This window comes from Zosterops lateralis (assembly GCF_965231275.1).
Source record: "Zosterops lateralis genome assembly, chromosome: 5".
NCBI classification, from domain to species: Eukaryota; Metazoa; Chordata; class Aves; order Passeriformes; family Zosteropidae; genus Zosterops; species Zosterops lateralis.
In genome coordinates, this window is record NC_139766.1 from 17,151,656 (window position 1) to 17,169,803 (window position 18,148).

The 18,148-nt window shown below is 36.1% G+C and overlaps 1 protein-coding gene across 4 annotated transcripts in view; it reads left to right on the plus strand.

Moving 5' to 3' along the window:
• Positions 1 to 18,148, plus strand: part of SLIT2 (slit guidance ligand 2) — a gene marked incomplete at its 5' end in the record, with an annotated part of 257,487 nt that overhangs the window by 236,910 nt on the left and 2,429 nt on the right. For 3 of the 4 annotated variants that reach the window (XM_083861312.1, XM_083861313.1, XM_083861315.1), the window contains 6 exons: positions 1,342 to 1,479; positions 1,572 to 1,812; positions 2,152 to 2,282; positions 7,288 to 7,442; positions 13,172 to 13,460; positions 17,370 to 17,581. In XM_083861312.1, coding sequence (XP_083717438.1) covers positions 1,342 to 1,479; positions 1,572 to 1,812; positions 2,152 to 2,282; positions 7,288 to 7,442; positions 13,172 to 13,460; positions 17,370 to 17,581 — 1,166 coding nt within the window. The remainder of the gene's footprint in view (positions 1 to 1,341; positions 1,480 to 1,571; positions 1,813 to 2,151; positions 2,283 to 7,287; positions 7,443 to 13,171; positions 13,461 to 17,369; positions 17,582 to 18,148) is intronic. The other variant, XM_083861314.1, reaches the window with a different exon arrangement.

Below are 18,148 nucleotides of genomic sequence, written 5' to 3' on the forward strand. Positions count from 1 at the left end.
CTGCAGATTTAAATTGTTCTCACAAGTACCTGTTTTATGCACAGCATGCTTTTGTACTAAAATCAGATTATTTATTGTCATTCCCACTACTTATTAATTTACATTTTATTTAAAATATGGCAAAAATATTAAATATTCAGTTGAATGTGAACTTAAGTTGATAGTTTCACACTGGAAAATAAAGAATTTGTTTGGTTTCTGTTGTAATGTATGGGTTTTTTTGATGCCACTTCACTAAACCTAGTTTAGTATCTTAGACTTGTTCAGTTCATTAATCTTTCCTGTTACTTTTATATCAGAAAATAGCATATGCAGTATACTTTAAGATGTATCTCAGTCAGACTTTTAATAGGATACTTTATATTCTTTTTCCCTTGTCTTGTTCACACCTGTTGTTGAATAAAAAATGAGACATATTTGATTGAAGTACTAAATTGAAACTTGCATGGATATTTAAAATCACTCTTGGCAGCTTAGAGCAAATTTTAGATAGTAAAAGAAATAACACTGAGGAGGGAATCACAAGATCTAATGAAATCAATTAAGGACATCTTAATATTTAAAAGTATCATATGGATGCATGGATTTGTAATATTTTCCATTAATTTTTGACAGAGTTCTGGGCATTCACTCAGTCCAATATATATGAGAATTCCCTGAAGAACTGGCACTAGCATAGAGTGCCACATGGGAAAAAAACCCCAACAAACCAACAAACAAAAATCATTACGTACTGTCTTGAGGATGTGCTGTTTCTAGATCAGCAGGGCGGTCAGGGAGGGCAGATGATGGGTTTAGAGACCTCTGTTAGTTCACCAACCATGGAGCTATTTGTGGTAAATCAGACTGGTGGAACTTTAGGAGCAAAAAATTGTGTATAAACTTTAAACTGCATAAATGGACCATTGGTCCATTAATAGCTGTTCAGTTGACGAAGAAAATAACCATCAGTAGAAGATTATTTGTCTTGGTTTCACCAGCCAAGCACATTGATTACGTTTAGTGTTTCCACCATGAGTAATATCCCATAATATTCTGTGTTGCTCATAAATTGTAAAAACTGTCGAAATTATTCATGAGGGCTCTCTAGATTTATTTGCACACAATTCCTCAATAAAATGGCATGTGTGTAAACATTTTAACTAGCAAACCTGTATTCATTACATATATAGGTTCCCCATCTAATAGTATGATTAAGCTGTATAGTCTTTGCACACAAAGCTTCAGTAATGCCTTTTTTTCCTTGATTTTTAAACAATACACTTGTTCCTTAACTTTGTCATAATCACACTGGATCATTAAAAGGCACAGTGCTATCCAATCTGCTTTCCTGTTTTACAGGTGTGATTGCACACCTGGATATGTAGGTGAGCATTGTGATATTGACTTTGATGACTGCCAGGACAACAAATGTAAAAATGGAGCGCAGTGCACTGACGCAGTTAATGGATATACATGTGTTTGCCCAGAAGGGTACAGGTGAGAAAGATCTGAAGGCAGTACAAACATGTATGTCTTCTGTCAAAGTTGGTTTTTCTTGGAAACACTGATTGTTTTCTGTTTTCATTTAGTGGCTTATTTTGTGAGTTTTCACCACCAATGGTTCTACCTCGCACCAGCCCTTGTGATAATTATGAATGTCAAAATGGGGCCCAGTGTATCATAAAAGAAACTGAACCAATCTGTCAGTGTTTATCAGGCTACCAGGGTGAGAAATGTGAAAAGCTGATTAGTATAAACTTTGTCAACAAAGAATCCTATCTGCAAATCCCTTCAGCCAAGATTCGCCCCCAAACCAATATCACTCTACAGGTAAGTTTGCTTGTTTTGTGGATTCTCTTTTCTGGAAAAGAGAGTAAATGACTTTTCATGATGTGGAAAATGACCAAAAGTTGTCATTGTCTCACTTGAAGAGCTTTTCACAGTTTGAGCTAAAAATCTCAAATAGTTAATGCAATAATTCTGTGTTCATATTGAAGTAGATGGGTTTATTGATAGGAAGTTAAAGAGTTTTGTCAGCTTTTCCTTCAAAAAAAGAATTTTATAATGAAGTAACAGACTATGGGAGTCAATTCAGAGATTCACTTAATACCTCATTTTTATTAAATACCTAAATTCAGTTGTTTCTAAATATTTCTGTCTTTTAACTAGATTGCCACAGATGAAGACAGTGGGATCCTGCTGTACAAAGGCGATAAAGATCATATAGCAGTGGAACTGTACCGGGGTAGAGTGAGGGTCAGCTATGACACAGGATCATATCCTGCCTCTGCTATTTACAGGTGAACCTGGATGAGACGCATTTTTTATTGAAACAAAACTTATATTCATTCCTTATATCAAAGTCACATTTTTTAATACATGGTTAAAGGAAATATGTGCAAATGATTGTGTTGTCAGACACTTTAAACTTCTTGCCAAAAGATGTGATTTGGTCGGCAAGTAACTGTAGTGCAGATATGTCAGACAAATAATATATTATTTGATGCATTGAAACAAAATAACAGCAGAATATATATACATTTGTGTAAAACACACATGTAGCAGTGGAGTTTTTTCTTTGTTGTAATTGCCAAATAATTTCCTAGTGTGCTGAGTAAAATGAAAAACTACACTGTATAAGTAGAAATTAAATAGGAGCTTCTCTTCTCTGTTAGGCAGTCATATAATGTGGGAATTTTCCCTGGCAAGTGAAGAGAAAGCTAAAAACTTGATTCTGAATAAAGGCACTACCTTTGAAAAAGAAATGGCTTTTGCTTCCAAAGTCATTAAGAGAAAAAATCCATGGCTGCTTCTGTAGCATAATATTTGAGAATTTTTTAAAAATCATATTTCTCTGGCTTCTGAAAAATTACTGCCTGAATTTTTTGGGAGGGATTGTATAACTTCACAAGAAGTAGGAAACAGTCGTTGCAAGACTGAGCAGAAAGACAACAGGTATCACTTCCTGGCCTTGACTGCCCTCTTGGTGCTAAACTTACTTTCAGAAGTAAAGGAGAAGTATTACATCAGTTTTCCTTGAATCTTCTTTTTGCTCTATTTACACCTTTTGTTGAAAAATTATGTATAGGTGTATTTGATTTCTAGAGTTTTAACAGTGATGCTGTTCTGAATTGTATTAGACATTTCAGTGAAAACAAATGATTTTTACAAATTACTATACTCCTATTCAAAATAATATTATTTTTCTTTTCTCTCTGGGTTAGGGCTACACAAGAATTTTAGATTCTTTTTTCAGGAGTTTAATTATTTTTGTTGATTTTTACTTCAATAGGTACATCTGTCTGAGAATAAAAAGCAATAGGAATAAGGGTCATATATTGTTCTAAGTTATTTTGGCTCCCATTTCTTTAATCTATCTAGAATAGTGCTTCCCTTTCAAAACATATATTTCCTTCTCATAAATTTAATGTTTTCTCTGGCATTATTGACATATAATAAATACTGGTAATTCACACTTGTCCATTATAGTTATTTAGAGAAAGATTGAAAAACAGTACTCACACAGGGAAAAATAACACACATAAACATGGAAGGAGCTAATAACAGTTAACAAACAGTCCCAATTAGGTTACTGTTGCAAAATAATAAGAAGCATCTCCCCTACATAGTTGATAATCTCTTTTGAATTATGTAATAAATGAAGAATGCAAGTGTGGTGAAGAGAGAGGTGGGAAATATGGTGACGTTATTACAGAGTGGTGCAGTTGTTTGATGAAGCAGATACACACTTTGAGTGTAATTACTTTTGTTTCTGTTATGATTATTAACCTCCATTTTGTTCCTAATAAGCTTGATGGTGAGTTTCTGAGATATTTGAGAACTATCATGTAATAGTCCAACTGTAGTGAAGTCTTCTGCTCTTGAGGAAAGGCTGAGGGCATACCTTATCTCTCTACAACTATCTGAAAGAAGATTGTAGCCAGGTGAGGGTCAGACACTTCCCACAAATAAGAAGCAATAGGACAAGAGGAAAAGGCCTCAAGTTACACCAGAAGAGGCTTAGATTGGATAGTAAGAAAAATTTCCTCATGCAAACAGTTGTCAAGCATTGGGACAGACTGCCCAGGGAAATGGTGTAGTCACCACCATCCATGGAGGTATTTAAAAGAAGTGTAGATGTGGCACTTAGGGACATTGTTTGGTGGTGCACTTGGCAGGGCTGGACTTGATCTTAGAGGCCTTTTCCAACCTGAATGAGTCTGTGATTTCATCACTCTATTTTGGAAACCATTGATACATTTCTACATTTGTGTATAGGTATATACATGTATCTAGTGATAGCTCTACAAATTGCTTACTGTTTAATTTCTGTTTCAGGTTCTAGAAAGGAGTATGTTGTAGCACAAAATCTTTTACACATTTTACTCAAATCCCTTCATTATTTCTAGTTCTTACCATTTTACCCTCTGAGAATCTTCATGATAGCTCCTGCTCTTTTTAAGGTCTTACTTTTTTTTAATCCATTCATTGCATGTTGTCTTTCTGTACCTTTTTTACCTATTAAAGCTGTTTCCTGGAATGTTTCCAGTCTTTCCTTCAGTCCCTCCCTTTTGTTTCCTTCCTATCCTCCCAGGTCATGGAAACTGACTGCAGGATGAGACATCATTCCAAAAGCACTCATCAGTCAATCTGAGAAATCAGATGATGGCACTGCCAAGACCAATAAATAATACTTATTCATTAGAGATTAATTTGATCCACTTGTGTTTCATTCTGGGCATCCATTTTTAAACCTTAACTCTTTTTTACACAAAAGAAAAAAACTCTTTTCATTCTGTAAACTAGTTTTCATCCTATATTTATTGGAAATGTGGGACTATTTCTTCCCTGATCATTATTCTTCTACAGAGTACCAGAAGTCTTAAATCAGTTCTTCTTACAGCTTTTCATTATGATCTATGCATTCAGCTCTCATATCTCCAACGGGAAATGGGCTAGAAGTAATGTAAGCGCATTGGCAGGAAATATTGCGGATATGCCTTGACTTTATTTCCCCTGCAATTTAAACCACCTTTACCTAGGAGGGCTTCTCTTTCTGCAGTAAATTTTTACCAGTGAAACAGTTTAAACCAGCAGCTTTTAATAATCACTCTTATCAGAGACACATTCCCTTTACACATTATGGTTTGTATATCCCTGGAATGACCTTTGCTTTAAAAATGCTGTTATTCTTTTAAATAATATTGAGTGAAAGGTTTAGAAGTTGTAAAATAAGTTTCCTTGAAACAAGGACATTACATTAGGGTTTCTTGCTTCCTGAAGTCAAGAAGTCATACGCACTTTGATTTTAAGCACTTTTTTTTTTTTTAATGGGTTCATTGAAATGTGTTAAGTAACTTAATCATAGCATCTTTTATATTGCTCGATCAGAGAAAACAAATATCTTGATACCTCGAATAAATCTTTCTCTTTAGGAATGATAAACCCTGACCATTTCCTTTACCCCATGGAAACTGGCAGTCCCCCTCCTGGCAGCTCCCATAAAGTGTTTATTGTGCCACTGTCTGCTCTGTCATGTGTTTGCACTCTCTAATAGAGCTGGGTTTATGTAAAGCATGCATGCTAACATGCAGATCTTTGATCCGCAGTGAGCAAAGGCTTTTCACAGAGCTGGCAATAAATGGCTGAGAAGCTATTTAATGTGTCACAGCTGTGAACGACCAAGTGTGCTGCTGATCTGTTCCATGACAAAAGCAGTTAGGTTAATTAAAACATCACTAAGGATGTTTTAAGGTAATTTGCTTGATTTTTGCCTTGAGATTTAGGAACTTAATCCCTTTCAGCTCTCCTGCTTTCTCAGTGAGAAGAGCTAATTGACTGTGTGACTGTCCATTTCAGGCTATTATACAATTGGTTCATTTAAATAACTTTTTCCATAGGATTAAGCTCATTTATTTGATGGTGCCCTGAAACAAATAAAGGCCTTCATGAGAATGCTTTTAATGTCTGGTCTCTGGACTACATCTCACACCTTCCATGCATATATTCATCTCTATTTCTCCTGTGGAAAATGGACTACAAGTTATGCAAGTACAATGATATATTCAGTCCCAGAATTGAGTAATGATATTCTTTCTTCTCTGATGTAGTTAAACTGTGTTCAGGTGCAGAGTAGTTCCTGCACTTGAGCACTTGCCATGTAGATATTGAGGCTGATAAGCACCAGCAGCCATTTCTTGTGCCTAGTCACATGAGTAAGCTTGTCCTTATTTGGGGTAAGCACCATGCTTGAAACAAGCATTTTCACCTTGAGAACCTTCAGGCATTCTCCTGATAATGAGTTTTTTGTTAGTAAGCAGAAGTAAATGCTATATGTAGATGAGAAAAAAAAAATACTATATTCATATTCGCTGTACTAGCCAGAAGCTGAACACACTCAAATAACCATGCCCAATAAAGATAACAAATAACTTTATTGCAAGTGTCAGTGGAGCTGTCTGGACCAATTATATGATTTTGTCTGGCAGGCCTAAAGTTAGATGCAGTTCCATATTCCATGAAATAGTAGATTTATGTATCACTGGAGTTCCCTCAAGCCTTCATACTTGCAAGATATGTAAGCCCACACTCTGCAAAATGTAGGGTACACACAGACTTGTGTGCAAATACGACCTTGAAGTACCATTAGAATCACATAATGGTTTAGGTTTAAAGGGACCTTAAACAATTATCTAGTTCCATCTTCTTTGTTACGAGCAGGGACAACTTCCACTAGATTTAAGTTGTACAAAGCCCTATCCATCCTGATTCTGAGCATTTCCAATAGCAAGTCCACAAATTCTCTGGTGACCTGTCCCAGTGTTTCATATTAACCCACCCTCATATTAAATAACTTTTTCTTTTTGTAACTTGTTTTACTTAAGAGTTTCTATCTGATCTGTATCTATCCTCTCTCAGTTCAAAACAGTTGGGCTGTGTCCTGTTACCAGAGGCCCTGGTAAAAAGTCTCTTTCCATATTTCTTATAAGTCCCCTTTCAATACCGAAAAGATCTAGTAGTTCTCCCCTGAGCGTTCACTTCTCCAGGCTGAGCAACCCCAACTCCCTCAGCCTGTCTTCATAGAAAAGGTATTCCAGCCCTGTCATCATTAGTGCAGAAGAAGGGATGTTGTATTGTATTGGCTTTTAAGCATATGTGCATGTCTTTGTTTAAAATGTAATTTTCAGGAGAATGCACTCCTAGAGAAGTTCTGTTCTGAAACTGTATTGACTCTTTAGGGGGAAAAAGGTAAAAAACTGTTCTAACCTGGCCATCAACTGTTTATTATTAACTTTTTTTTTTCAGTGTGGAAACAATTAATGATGGCAATTTCCACATTGTGGAGCTGCTAGCTATGGATCAGATTCTATCTTTATCTATTGATGGAGGAAGCCCCAAGATAATTACCAATTTGTCCAAGCAATCCACTCTGAATTTTGATTCTCCATTGTATGTGGGAGGTAAGACAATCTTACTGCTTCTTACTAGAGGTGTTATAGATAATTTACTCTGGTAAGAAACACATTTTTGTGTTTCTTAAAGAGACTCATTTATTGACATAACACCTTAAGATGAAACTTTAACAGTTAATGTCAATAGCTTCAATTTTAAGAAATAATATGTCCTCAAACTACACTGGTTGCTTTTTTATAATTATGTTTATTTTTTTATGGCTGTGAAATTTTGTAATTTTCTGCTGTTATTTAGCCTCTTGTTGTACTGAAGCAGTGTGCTTAACATTGTTTAGCTGCATGAAGATTTAGTAATGACTGTTCAGAAAGTGTAGAATGGTAGCATTCTGTTTTGCCCATTTTACATTCCTATTTCCTTGTACTGATATCTGCAGGAAAAGCATGATAGCAATGTATAAAACCATGAAGTATAATTTATGTCTGGAGATCTTGAAGCTTAGTGCTGATAGGACACTAGGTAAGAATGTGCCCAGACAGTTGCCTCACTCTGTGTGTCAGGGCTTGGGTTTTGTTTGTTTTGAGAAAAAAAAAAAAGAAAAAGGATTGTTTGTTTAATTGTTTAACTTGAGCAGCTAAAGTATTTTAAAAAGTTTGATCATTTGATGCCATTTTGTTTGTAGTACTATGAGTTCAAACACGTTATTTTAACTAGCAGTTCCTGATGGATTTCTGATGGACCTGTGCAATCCATGTGAAAGTCAGAAAATTCAGCTAACACTTAGTGCCTCCTTACTTGGTAGCAAGTCTGAGTTCTTAGTGAACAGAGATTCAGCATGGTTTTTAAATGCTTTTTAAATGCTACAGATTTTAATGTTCTACTTAGTTTAGATCTGTACTCTTGCAAGAGGCATATAAGGAATTTTTATCTGATCTGTTCTTTCTGATTAAAAAAAATACATACTTTCTTTTTTGTTTTGCCAAATTCTTTTATGTCTGAGAGTAACGTTTTAGACTTAAGCATCCTGCCTCCTTGAAAAAAAACTATGCCATCAGTAGTACATTTGTATGATGTACTGATGTCTTCAAATGAGGAGGGCAATCCCTGTAGAAGCACATTGCATTTTTTCCTGTGTATCACTTCTGTTTATGAAGTGTCCTATGCCACACTTGGAAGAATGGGTCCTAGACTTGGATAAGACACTGCCTGCTTACTTGTATTGTCCACATCAGTTTGTTTATTGGATGCTGAGGCCAATTGTGCCACTTGAAAGGTGAGCTTAGTGCAGAACAATAATCCTCCTGTCTGTTACAAGTACCTTCTGATGAAATGAGGCCAGAATGCCAACTGTAAACATTTATTCTGGGTACATTCTTACCACTGTGATGTTGATTTGTGACATATGGTTCTCTTCCTTGCTTCTTCACCCTGCAGTTCTATGCCTCCATTAGGAGAATCATACTAATCTGCATCATCATCTTCAAGTATAAGAAGAATAACTTTTGGAAATAATCTTTTCTCTTAGTGGTTTGATACCTAAGAGCACCAGTCTTCTGCATTCTAGTCCATGTTCCTTAGGAAGGTTCTGTGTTTATTCTATTTTAATTTTTCCCATTCAGGCTCCAGACAGACAATTATTTCTACTGTCATAGAAAGTGTTGATCCAAAAAAAAAGGAAAACCAATCACAGAAGCACATAGTAACAAAATAAAGGAAAAAAATCCAGTAGGTTGATGTTCAGCTCTTAATCTTTGCTCTTATTTATCTAATTTACCTGTTTATAATTTTTAAAATTCTCAAGATGGGTAATTTTCACTCTTGTATCTTTATATTACCCATATTTTTGATATTCAATAATTTTTTTCTTATCTAACTATATCTAGATTTTTTAGAGAATTTGATTACACATTTTCATCAGCTAAGAACTTAAATTCTCACTAGGCTTTTATGCAGTATTTTTATCTTTGCCAGAATCTTAGTTTGACACCTAAATGATCATGTAGCTTACACTTACTCTTTCCACTTTCCTGCTAAAATGGCATTTCTGATAAGCATCACCTCAGTTGGCAGGCTAAAATTCAGACTTGACAGCAAACCCTGGTACAGTGTGTGCTCTCATTCCCTTTCTTCCTGCCTTCCCCCTTTTTATTTCTTCTCTTTTTTTTTTTTTTTTTTTTTTTTTTTTTTTTCATTTTTAAATTTTTTAATGTCATGGTTTGAAAGGGGCATTTTAACATTACTTTTACCCAAAGTGAGCTATTTGATTTATATCTTTTGGGGGGGTTTTGCCTTTTCCAAGTGTATGGCTCTTTTGTGTGGTCAGAAAACACGTGGTTGTTATTTTTCAGTCTTTCTGTAATAAATTTCAGTAAATCATATTGAAAGTGCATGGCTTTTGTAAGAATTCTGAAGGGACAATCTGTTTCTTCTCAAAAATTCTTCAGAGAAGTCACAGACATCACTGATACTTCACATTCTTCTCTCAGAAATTAGAGCGTATTTTCCTAGTTGAGAGTGGCACCTTCTTTCATGGATGTCTCTATATCTGAGACAGGTAGAGTATCAGCTGCTTCTCATCTGTGCCTGATCTGTTCTGGCAGCTTCTAGAATTATATACTTGTTTCGACAGTTTTACTGTATGACTGTTATTTAAGAGAGATTCCTACCATTTGTCTCCTTGAACAGTAATTTACCTATAGTCAGGTTCAGTGTCCAAAAGCTTAAAAGAGGGTGAGAACTACTCTTTCACCTTGCCAAAAATAGAAATATTTGTATGCATTGTTTCTTTTCCTATTCTTTCCTAACTGGTAAAGAATCTTTATATAAAAATTATCTAAGAGATATTGCTAAAGTATATAAGCAGGTTTTACATACACTTTGGCCCTCTGACATTTGGTATTCTGCTAGAAGAAGCAAAAGTGTGTAGGCTGAAACCTTGTGCATATATTTGCATTGCATTTCCAAATGTCTCCCTTATAGAATATAGACAAAAAAAAATTTGAATCATGTGTATGTGTTGATACCACCTATTGTCTGGTATCATACATACATGCTTATATGTATCATACATACATGTATATAAGAAATCACATCTAAGTTTCCTGACACTTTCAAGTGTAACATCTAGTTTAGCATTGCATAGGTGTGCTTAGTTCTATACCCCTTTTATTTTTACAAAGAGTTCAGTGCATCTGTTCTGCTGAGATACTTCAAGCATTTTCTATGAACATTAGCTGAGTATGGCTTTCAAGGGAGACAACAAGGTGAAAGGGCTTTGATGACTCTGCCCTGTCCCTGGTTTGAGAATATGGTAAGTTAATGTGAGGAAATGGAAACTCATGGTTGTTTGCAGTCCAAGTCCTTTAATATAATAGTTCAAAGCCTATTTTAGTATTTGACCCTGGCTGGGTGCCTAACTAAGCCATTCTGTCACCACCTTCCTCAATTGGATAGGGAAGAGAAAATGCAATGAAAGCTCATATGTTGAGATGAGGAAGAGGAGAGAGGGATCTCCTCTCCAATTATTGATGTGGCTCAAAACAGACTCAACTTGAAGAAATTAATTTAATGTATTACCGGTCCAGATCACAATAGGATAAGGAGATGTGAAACATTTCTTAAGGACACTTTCCCCCTTACCCTTCCCTCCTTCTCAGGCTTAACTCTTTTCTCTCTGATTATTTATCTTCTTCCTGCAAGCAATGCAGGTAGATAAAGAATATGAGTTATGGTCAGTTCATCATCTGCTGCTTCCTCAGAAAAAGGAGTCCTTCCCCTCTTCCAGTGTGGGGTCCCTCCCATGGGAGGCAGTTCTTCACAAACTGCTCCTGCCTGGGTCTGTTTTTCCCATGGAGTGCAGTTCTTCAGGAACAGGCTGCTCCAGCATGGGTCCTCCACAGGGTCACAAGCCTGAGGAAAACCTGCCCCAGCGGAGGCTCCTCTCTCCACAGGTCCTGCCAGGAGCCTGCTCCAGCACAAGCTTCCTGTTGTGTCACAGTCTTCTCTTGAGCATCCACCTGCACCAGCGTGGGTCTCCTCCATGAGCTGCAGGTGGATCTCTGCTCCCCTGTGAACGTCCATGGGCTGCAGGGCCACAGCTGCCTCACCATGGGGTGTGTGGGAATCTCAGCTCCAATGCCTGGAGCACTTTCTCCCCCTCCTGCTTTGCTGACCTCAGTGTCTGCAGAGTTGTTCCTTATATATTCTCACTTTTCTCTGGTCACATACTCTTTTGGGATTTTTCCTTTATAGATATGTTATCACATATGCTGGTACCATCACTGACTGGCTTGGCCTAGGCAGACCTGACAGGTCCATCCTGGAGCCAGCTGGATGGGGTGGACACTGGCAGCTTCTCAGAGAAGCCGCCCCTATAGCCCCCCCCCACCCCACCATCCAAAGTCTGGCCACACAAACCCAATACACATACTTAACTGATAGGATCAAAGAAGACTAGGCTCTTCAACAGTATGGATACAATATTGTTCATTTCTATAATCACTGAAGCCTAGCACAAATGAAATTACAATAACCTCTAAATGAAAGGCAGGTCTACTTCATCAGATTGCGCAGTATTTCTGCATGACTCTCAACAGTTCAGAGTAATATAGAAAATTATTAGAAGTATCAGTTTACATTGTTAAGGAGCAACTATGCAGAACATTGCTGCTTTCTTGTCGTTATCTAAGTACCAGAATTAAAATTGTTGATTTTGTCTAGGAATAAACCTATGTGGCTGAAAAGAATATTTATTTTCAGGTAAACAGTTCCTTTTTTAATGCTCAGTGCACTTTGATTTCCTTAACTTGTGAATCTCAGGACTCATTTAGGTATTTGTGTATTCATTATTAGAAAGCAGTATCTTAAGGTCTGTCTACTATAGGCTAATATGTTTGCAGTAAGTTAAAAGATAACAAAAAGCAGGGGGTAGGAGTTGAGGAAACTTCATATTTACAAGAAAAAGTTTGAAAGTAATGTTCCTTCTGAATTATTCTCCAGTAATTATAACCGGATAAGTGCATCACATAGACCTACTGCTCTAATTATACCTTTAACAACTATGGACTGTAACAGAGGAATTGCTCTAAAAATGGTCAACACTGGGGACATTTGCATTATCTTAAAGTGTACACACAGAAGCAGTTTGATGTTGAATTATTATTATTGACTGGTTTAGACTATAATGGCAAACTATGAATGCCTTTTAGTTTTATTTTATTAAACTGTTTTTGAGACATGCTAAACAGAAGTATTTTTGGTTTTGGCACCTCAACCTGTTAAACTGTCCTTTCCAAGAAATTTTCCATAGCAAAACCTCACATTTGAAATGTGTATGCTAGCTCCGTTTTGATGAGCTAGTTCCTACTAAATTCTTCTGGATTTGAGTATCTTAGCTTCCAAAAAATGACATATCAGCTGCTAAATTTCAACAACCTTTATTTTTCTGGGATTCAGAAAATGTGGGCTATCCTGGACTTAAATGCATTAAGTCAAAACCAGGCAAAGGTGATCTTTTCACAGCTCTGAGCTTCCTTTCTGATAAAGTCTTATATTCATCTCTTTAGTGTGACTTAGACACTTACAGGTTTGGAGCTGGTTTACACACATTCTTGACAACCAGGACAATTTCTAAAAACATGGTTCTAGTCTGAAAAGCTAAGAATAATTAATTAAGAAGAAGCATTCCTTTAAACGTATTTTAAAAATAGAAGAAATGTGAGATTATTATAGAAAATTGTGAGATTATTACACTGATCATTTGCTGTTATTAATTTCCTAGGCATGCCTGTGAAAAATAACATAGCAGCAATACGCCAGTCACCAGGGCAGAACGGCACCAGCTTCCATGGTTGCATCCGTAATCTGTACATCAACAGCGAACTCCAGGACTTCAGAAATGTGCCACTGCAAGTGGGAATTCTGCCAGGTTGTGAGCCTTGTCATAAGAAAGTTTGTGTGCATGGCACATGCCATGCTACCAGCCAGTCAGGCTTCTCATGTGAGTGTGAAGGAGGCTGGACCGGACCACTCTGCGATCAACAAACCAACGACCCATGTCTTGGAAATAAGTATGTCCTTCCTCAAGAAAAAGCAGTAATATAATATTTATATTCATATAAGTCTGCTGTTATGTGTATTTTTTGTGTTGTTGCAAGAGGCAACATAACCTGGGCATGTAAAAGTCAGAACAGCATCCAGGTTTGGATTTTTCTTTCCATAAACCTAATGAGGGAAAGCCCCCAGTTTAGGGGGAGCAGATTCACACATCTCACTGAAGTTCTGCCTAAAGCCTGGGAGGTTACTGCTATTACAAACTTTTGTATGGGCTTCTTTTGTAATGAGATGCACTGTGGGTATGACCCTTGACACAAAAATAATTTTGAAGAAGTTGCAAATGGAAAAAACCCTATTGCTTATTTTAAGTTATATAGAATGAGGTAATAAAACTATTATTATTAATAATAATATTCTCTACTGTGTTTCTGAAAAATTATACAATGGAAATTTCTAATATTTTATGCTTTCAGAGTACCCCAGGTTTTAGCAGGAAATTAGATTTCAGTCTTTATGATGAAGTTCTGTTTCACTCTGAGTGTTAATTCTATTTACTGATTTGAGCAGAAAATTTTATTTTAGATATTTATATATGTCTATATGTATAAAAATGTATGGAGATAGAAAAAGATATGTGCAGTTGTGTATATTATAGTATTGCTATCTATGTATATTTATCTTTCAAATTTACTGTAGAGACAGATTCAGTTTGGGTTCTTGGACTCCCAGCACAAGAAGATCAGAAACTTCAGAAGTTCAAAGTTATTCTGTATTTACTGATCTTGGGAAACAAGCAAGATGTTATTCTGTTTGTCCTTACCATCTTTTCTCTCTCTCTCTCTCTCTCTCTTTTTTTTTTTTTTTTTTTTTTTTTTTTTTTTTTTTTTTTTTTTTTTTGATAAAGCAGCCCTGCTCAGATATTTTGGCTGCTGCTTTTTCAGTGCAGCATTTGCCTATGTAATTTTTGATTTTTAGGACCAGTGGCCTAAGTTTGCTAAGAGATTCTAATAAGATGATTTTCAACTCCCATATAAAATTATGTTTAAATCATATTTTCACATATTATGTGGAGAGTTTGACCATTTAAAGTTTTATACTGCAGTTACCATGCTTTTCAACACAGTTTTCTTTCTATTGGTTATAGACTCTTTCAGTACCTTTAAGTTTCGAACTCTTCTCAGAGCTAGACCAGTCAGGTTTGAATGATATCATTATAGCATTTCATTTTCTTAGGTTGTCCTCTTTCACAGCAACTTTAAAGAAAGGTAGTCACAGCAGGTTAAAAAATGCAAATGTGACTTTTCAGTACTTGAGGATTAAAAAATAACATCAAATTGTACCCACAAGTTCTACTATCAGAAAAGCCAGAAAATTTCTGTAAACTTTCCTTGAAATATTAGATTTTTCATTGGTTCTTATAACTGTACACATTAGCACCCAAACTGAGTGCTTTTTTGCAGCAAATAATGAAGTTCTCATTCTCTAGATGTAGGCAGTATCAAAGAAAGGACAGTGAATGAGGACAGCATTAATATTTTGTTGGCTCTTTAAAGTATTGCCTTTGTTTCAGCTGTATACAGTGCTGTGAGCTTTTAAGAGAGAAAGTCAAACCAAAATTTTTTATTTGGAGTGGAGGAGGGCTTTGTTGTTCTTTTCTTCCTGGGGATTTTAATTCTGTACTTCCTGATTCATCTCTAAATTTTCTATTGAATAGATGCATTTTATCCAATACAGTTTGACATTGTGCTTTGAGCAACAGAATTGGCACTGAGATCTCTGTCTCAAAAATATAGGTGATCTTTTAGAGATCCCTGCACATCATGAAAATGCTTAATGTAGGCATTTACCTTGCCTACATCTAGGTGCTTGAATTCAAAATATAGTGACCAAAGTTTGTGCTCTAGTCAGTAAAGGAATAAGAACATTTCAAAATAATAAATAAGACCTCAAGTTGTCTAATCATCCTCTAGATAAGCTCATTTCTCCCCTGTGTCTGGAGCTTATAGCAATTATACATCCAACTTGAGTGCCTGACACAGGTACCTAAAATTAGATGAGATGAAACTGTGCCCGAGAGTTTGCACTTAGCTTGATGTTCCTTTCAGTACAGTCTGAAGATGAAATTTAGAGCTTCAAAGAGCAAGTGGAAACAGAAATACGAGAGTTGGCATTAGCTAAAATTTAATCATCTTCTAAGTCAAAGCAAAACTTTACCAAAGATCTTGACACAGATTGCTTTGATATCTAAAGCCTGTATAGAGTATGATGGGATGTCAGTGCCACCTGAGTAACTTTGTAGATCAGATGTCCTAAAAGTGGATGTTCTATAAATGGTGAAAAGATCAAATGCTGAACATAGTGAAAACTAAACAAAAGCTATCTGCCCTGTGATACTGTCTAAGATTTCAATTTTGAATTGCTTAATAAGAGTCTTGGAATATCAGACTTCAACCACAGGATCAATATTTATTTTTTGTAGATAATGTGGTTGCTTCAAAATACAGGCTAATAGAGATGTGAGAGGTGCTCAAGCAATTAGTTTTATATTTGCTAGTTTTAATCCCAAACTGGTTATGTTATCTTAAAAGTTTCAAAATGAGATGTTGCTCTTAATAGACTTCTTTTAAGACAACATGCAGTTTTAGATGAATTTTTGCTATCTCCAAATTGAAACAAATGATTTTGTTTTAGTACAAATGGGATTTTTCTATTTTTTTGTCTCAATTTTTTCATTTATTTAGGTGGCTGTCATAACATACTAAGGAGGTTGTGAATTCTAGAGTTATATACTATAGAGAGAAAAAAAAATTAGAGAGCAGAAACCTCAGGAAGGATGACTTGTGTATCAGGATTGCATTCCTCCCCACAGAGGAACTTCCACTATGATCTCCCTAGGAAATAGTATGTAGATAGAAAATTTTTCTAGGGAAACAGTTAAAGAGAATAACATTCTTTTTGGGAGGAAGGCATTGATCCTGTGCTGCTAAATGAGGAAAGGGAAGTAATTTTATTCCAAGTCATTGATGATGATTTCAGGAGACAAAATCCCCTAATGTTCAGCTGACAGCTAGGAACAGGTAATTAAGCATCTTCCTTTTGGGAAACACCATCCCTCTCTCAAATAAAGTAAGACCAGCTGTGTGTTCCTATACTACTGTACATCAAAACTTAGCAGGTGCAGATTGACCCACAATCTTTTTTGTCTTAACAACAAGATCTGTGCCTGCCACAATTGTTTATCCAAGCTCAACTAGAAAATTAGTTGCTTTAATCACTTTGGGTGAGACTTGATAAGCCTCCTCTAGTGTGAGGTTTGGTATGAATTCTGGGTGAGTGCTTTTGCCTTGCAGTGAAGCACAGACCTGCCTCAGATGTTACAAGACCCTGCTATTTGCAGTTGGCAATGCAGACTAATGTATTTGAAGGGAAAGCACATGTTCAGCTTGAAACTAAAATTTCTTGAGTCAGAATAGTTTCTCTTGGGAAGTGCCTGACCTGTCTTTGTGCTGGGAGCCCCATATTTCATAAGTGACAATATGGAGTTTCTTTTAAATTATACATGAGCCAGAATTTCAGGTGAGTTTCTTTTTTCTTTGGCTTGATTTTGCTGTGTTCTTCTCAAAAGCATGCTTGAAATTTATGTAGAAGGAAATGTTGTTTTTAGTAACTGTGGCCTGTAAAATTTTTCCATAACACATCTACAGTGGCTATTTTCTGGTGAGAGGGAGTTCTGTATTGCAGCTTGTTTTTTGTAAACCTGCATACCAATTATAAACCACTTCACTGCATCTCACTGAAAAAGTCCATTAGAAACAAAAGCAATTTCTTCTGAGTACAGTCCAAAGTATTTGTAGTTAATGTTGCTTAGCCTGAACTTTGATGAATAATTTATTTTTATTCTCTTGGGCTTGTTTCCCCTGTAGATGTGTGCATGGTACCTGCTTGCCGATCAATGCGTTTTCATACAGTTGTAAATGCCTGCAGGGACATGGGGGAGTCCTCTGTGATGAAGAGGAAAAGCTGTTTAACCCCTGCCAATCCATCAGGTGTAAACATGGCAAATGCAGGCTTTCAGGACTTGGGAAACCATATTGCGAATGCGGCAGCGGATACACGGGGGACAGTTGTGATAAAGGTAAAAAAATTATTAATATTGCTGTGATCTTAGAAAATAGGCTTTTTTAGTAAAACATGAACAGCCAAGCACATGAACAGCCAAAAACATGACCAATTTTTTTTTTCCACGACACTCACATTTGTTGCTTTTTTTTCTACCATATGAATTTATCTTGATGAGAGAAAAACCAGGCCTTTCCCATGAATTTGATTGCATTTTGAGGATTTTTTTCATCAAATGTTTTGCTGTGAAAACATTTCTTTTTTTTTTTTGCCTTTATTCAGAAACACATTTTTGCTATATTTAACTACTACCTTTTACCTGCTGTATCTTTCTGTATTTATTGTTTCTCTACCTTCTGCAACTGAGAAGCCAAATCCAATGATTCTGCTCCTAGTTTTATCACAAACTCTACTTTTGACCTCTCAGCTTCAACTGATTTATCACAGCGAATTATGCAGGTGAGATGGATGAAAACAGGATGACTTTTCCCCCTACCTTTTTCTTTTTTCCTTTGTCTCTCAAAGCTCTCCCTCTCCCTCCTTTTCCCTTACCCCAGATGGCATTTATTTTGTATTGTACATA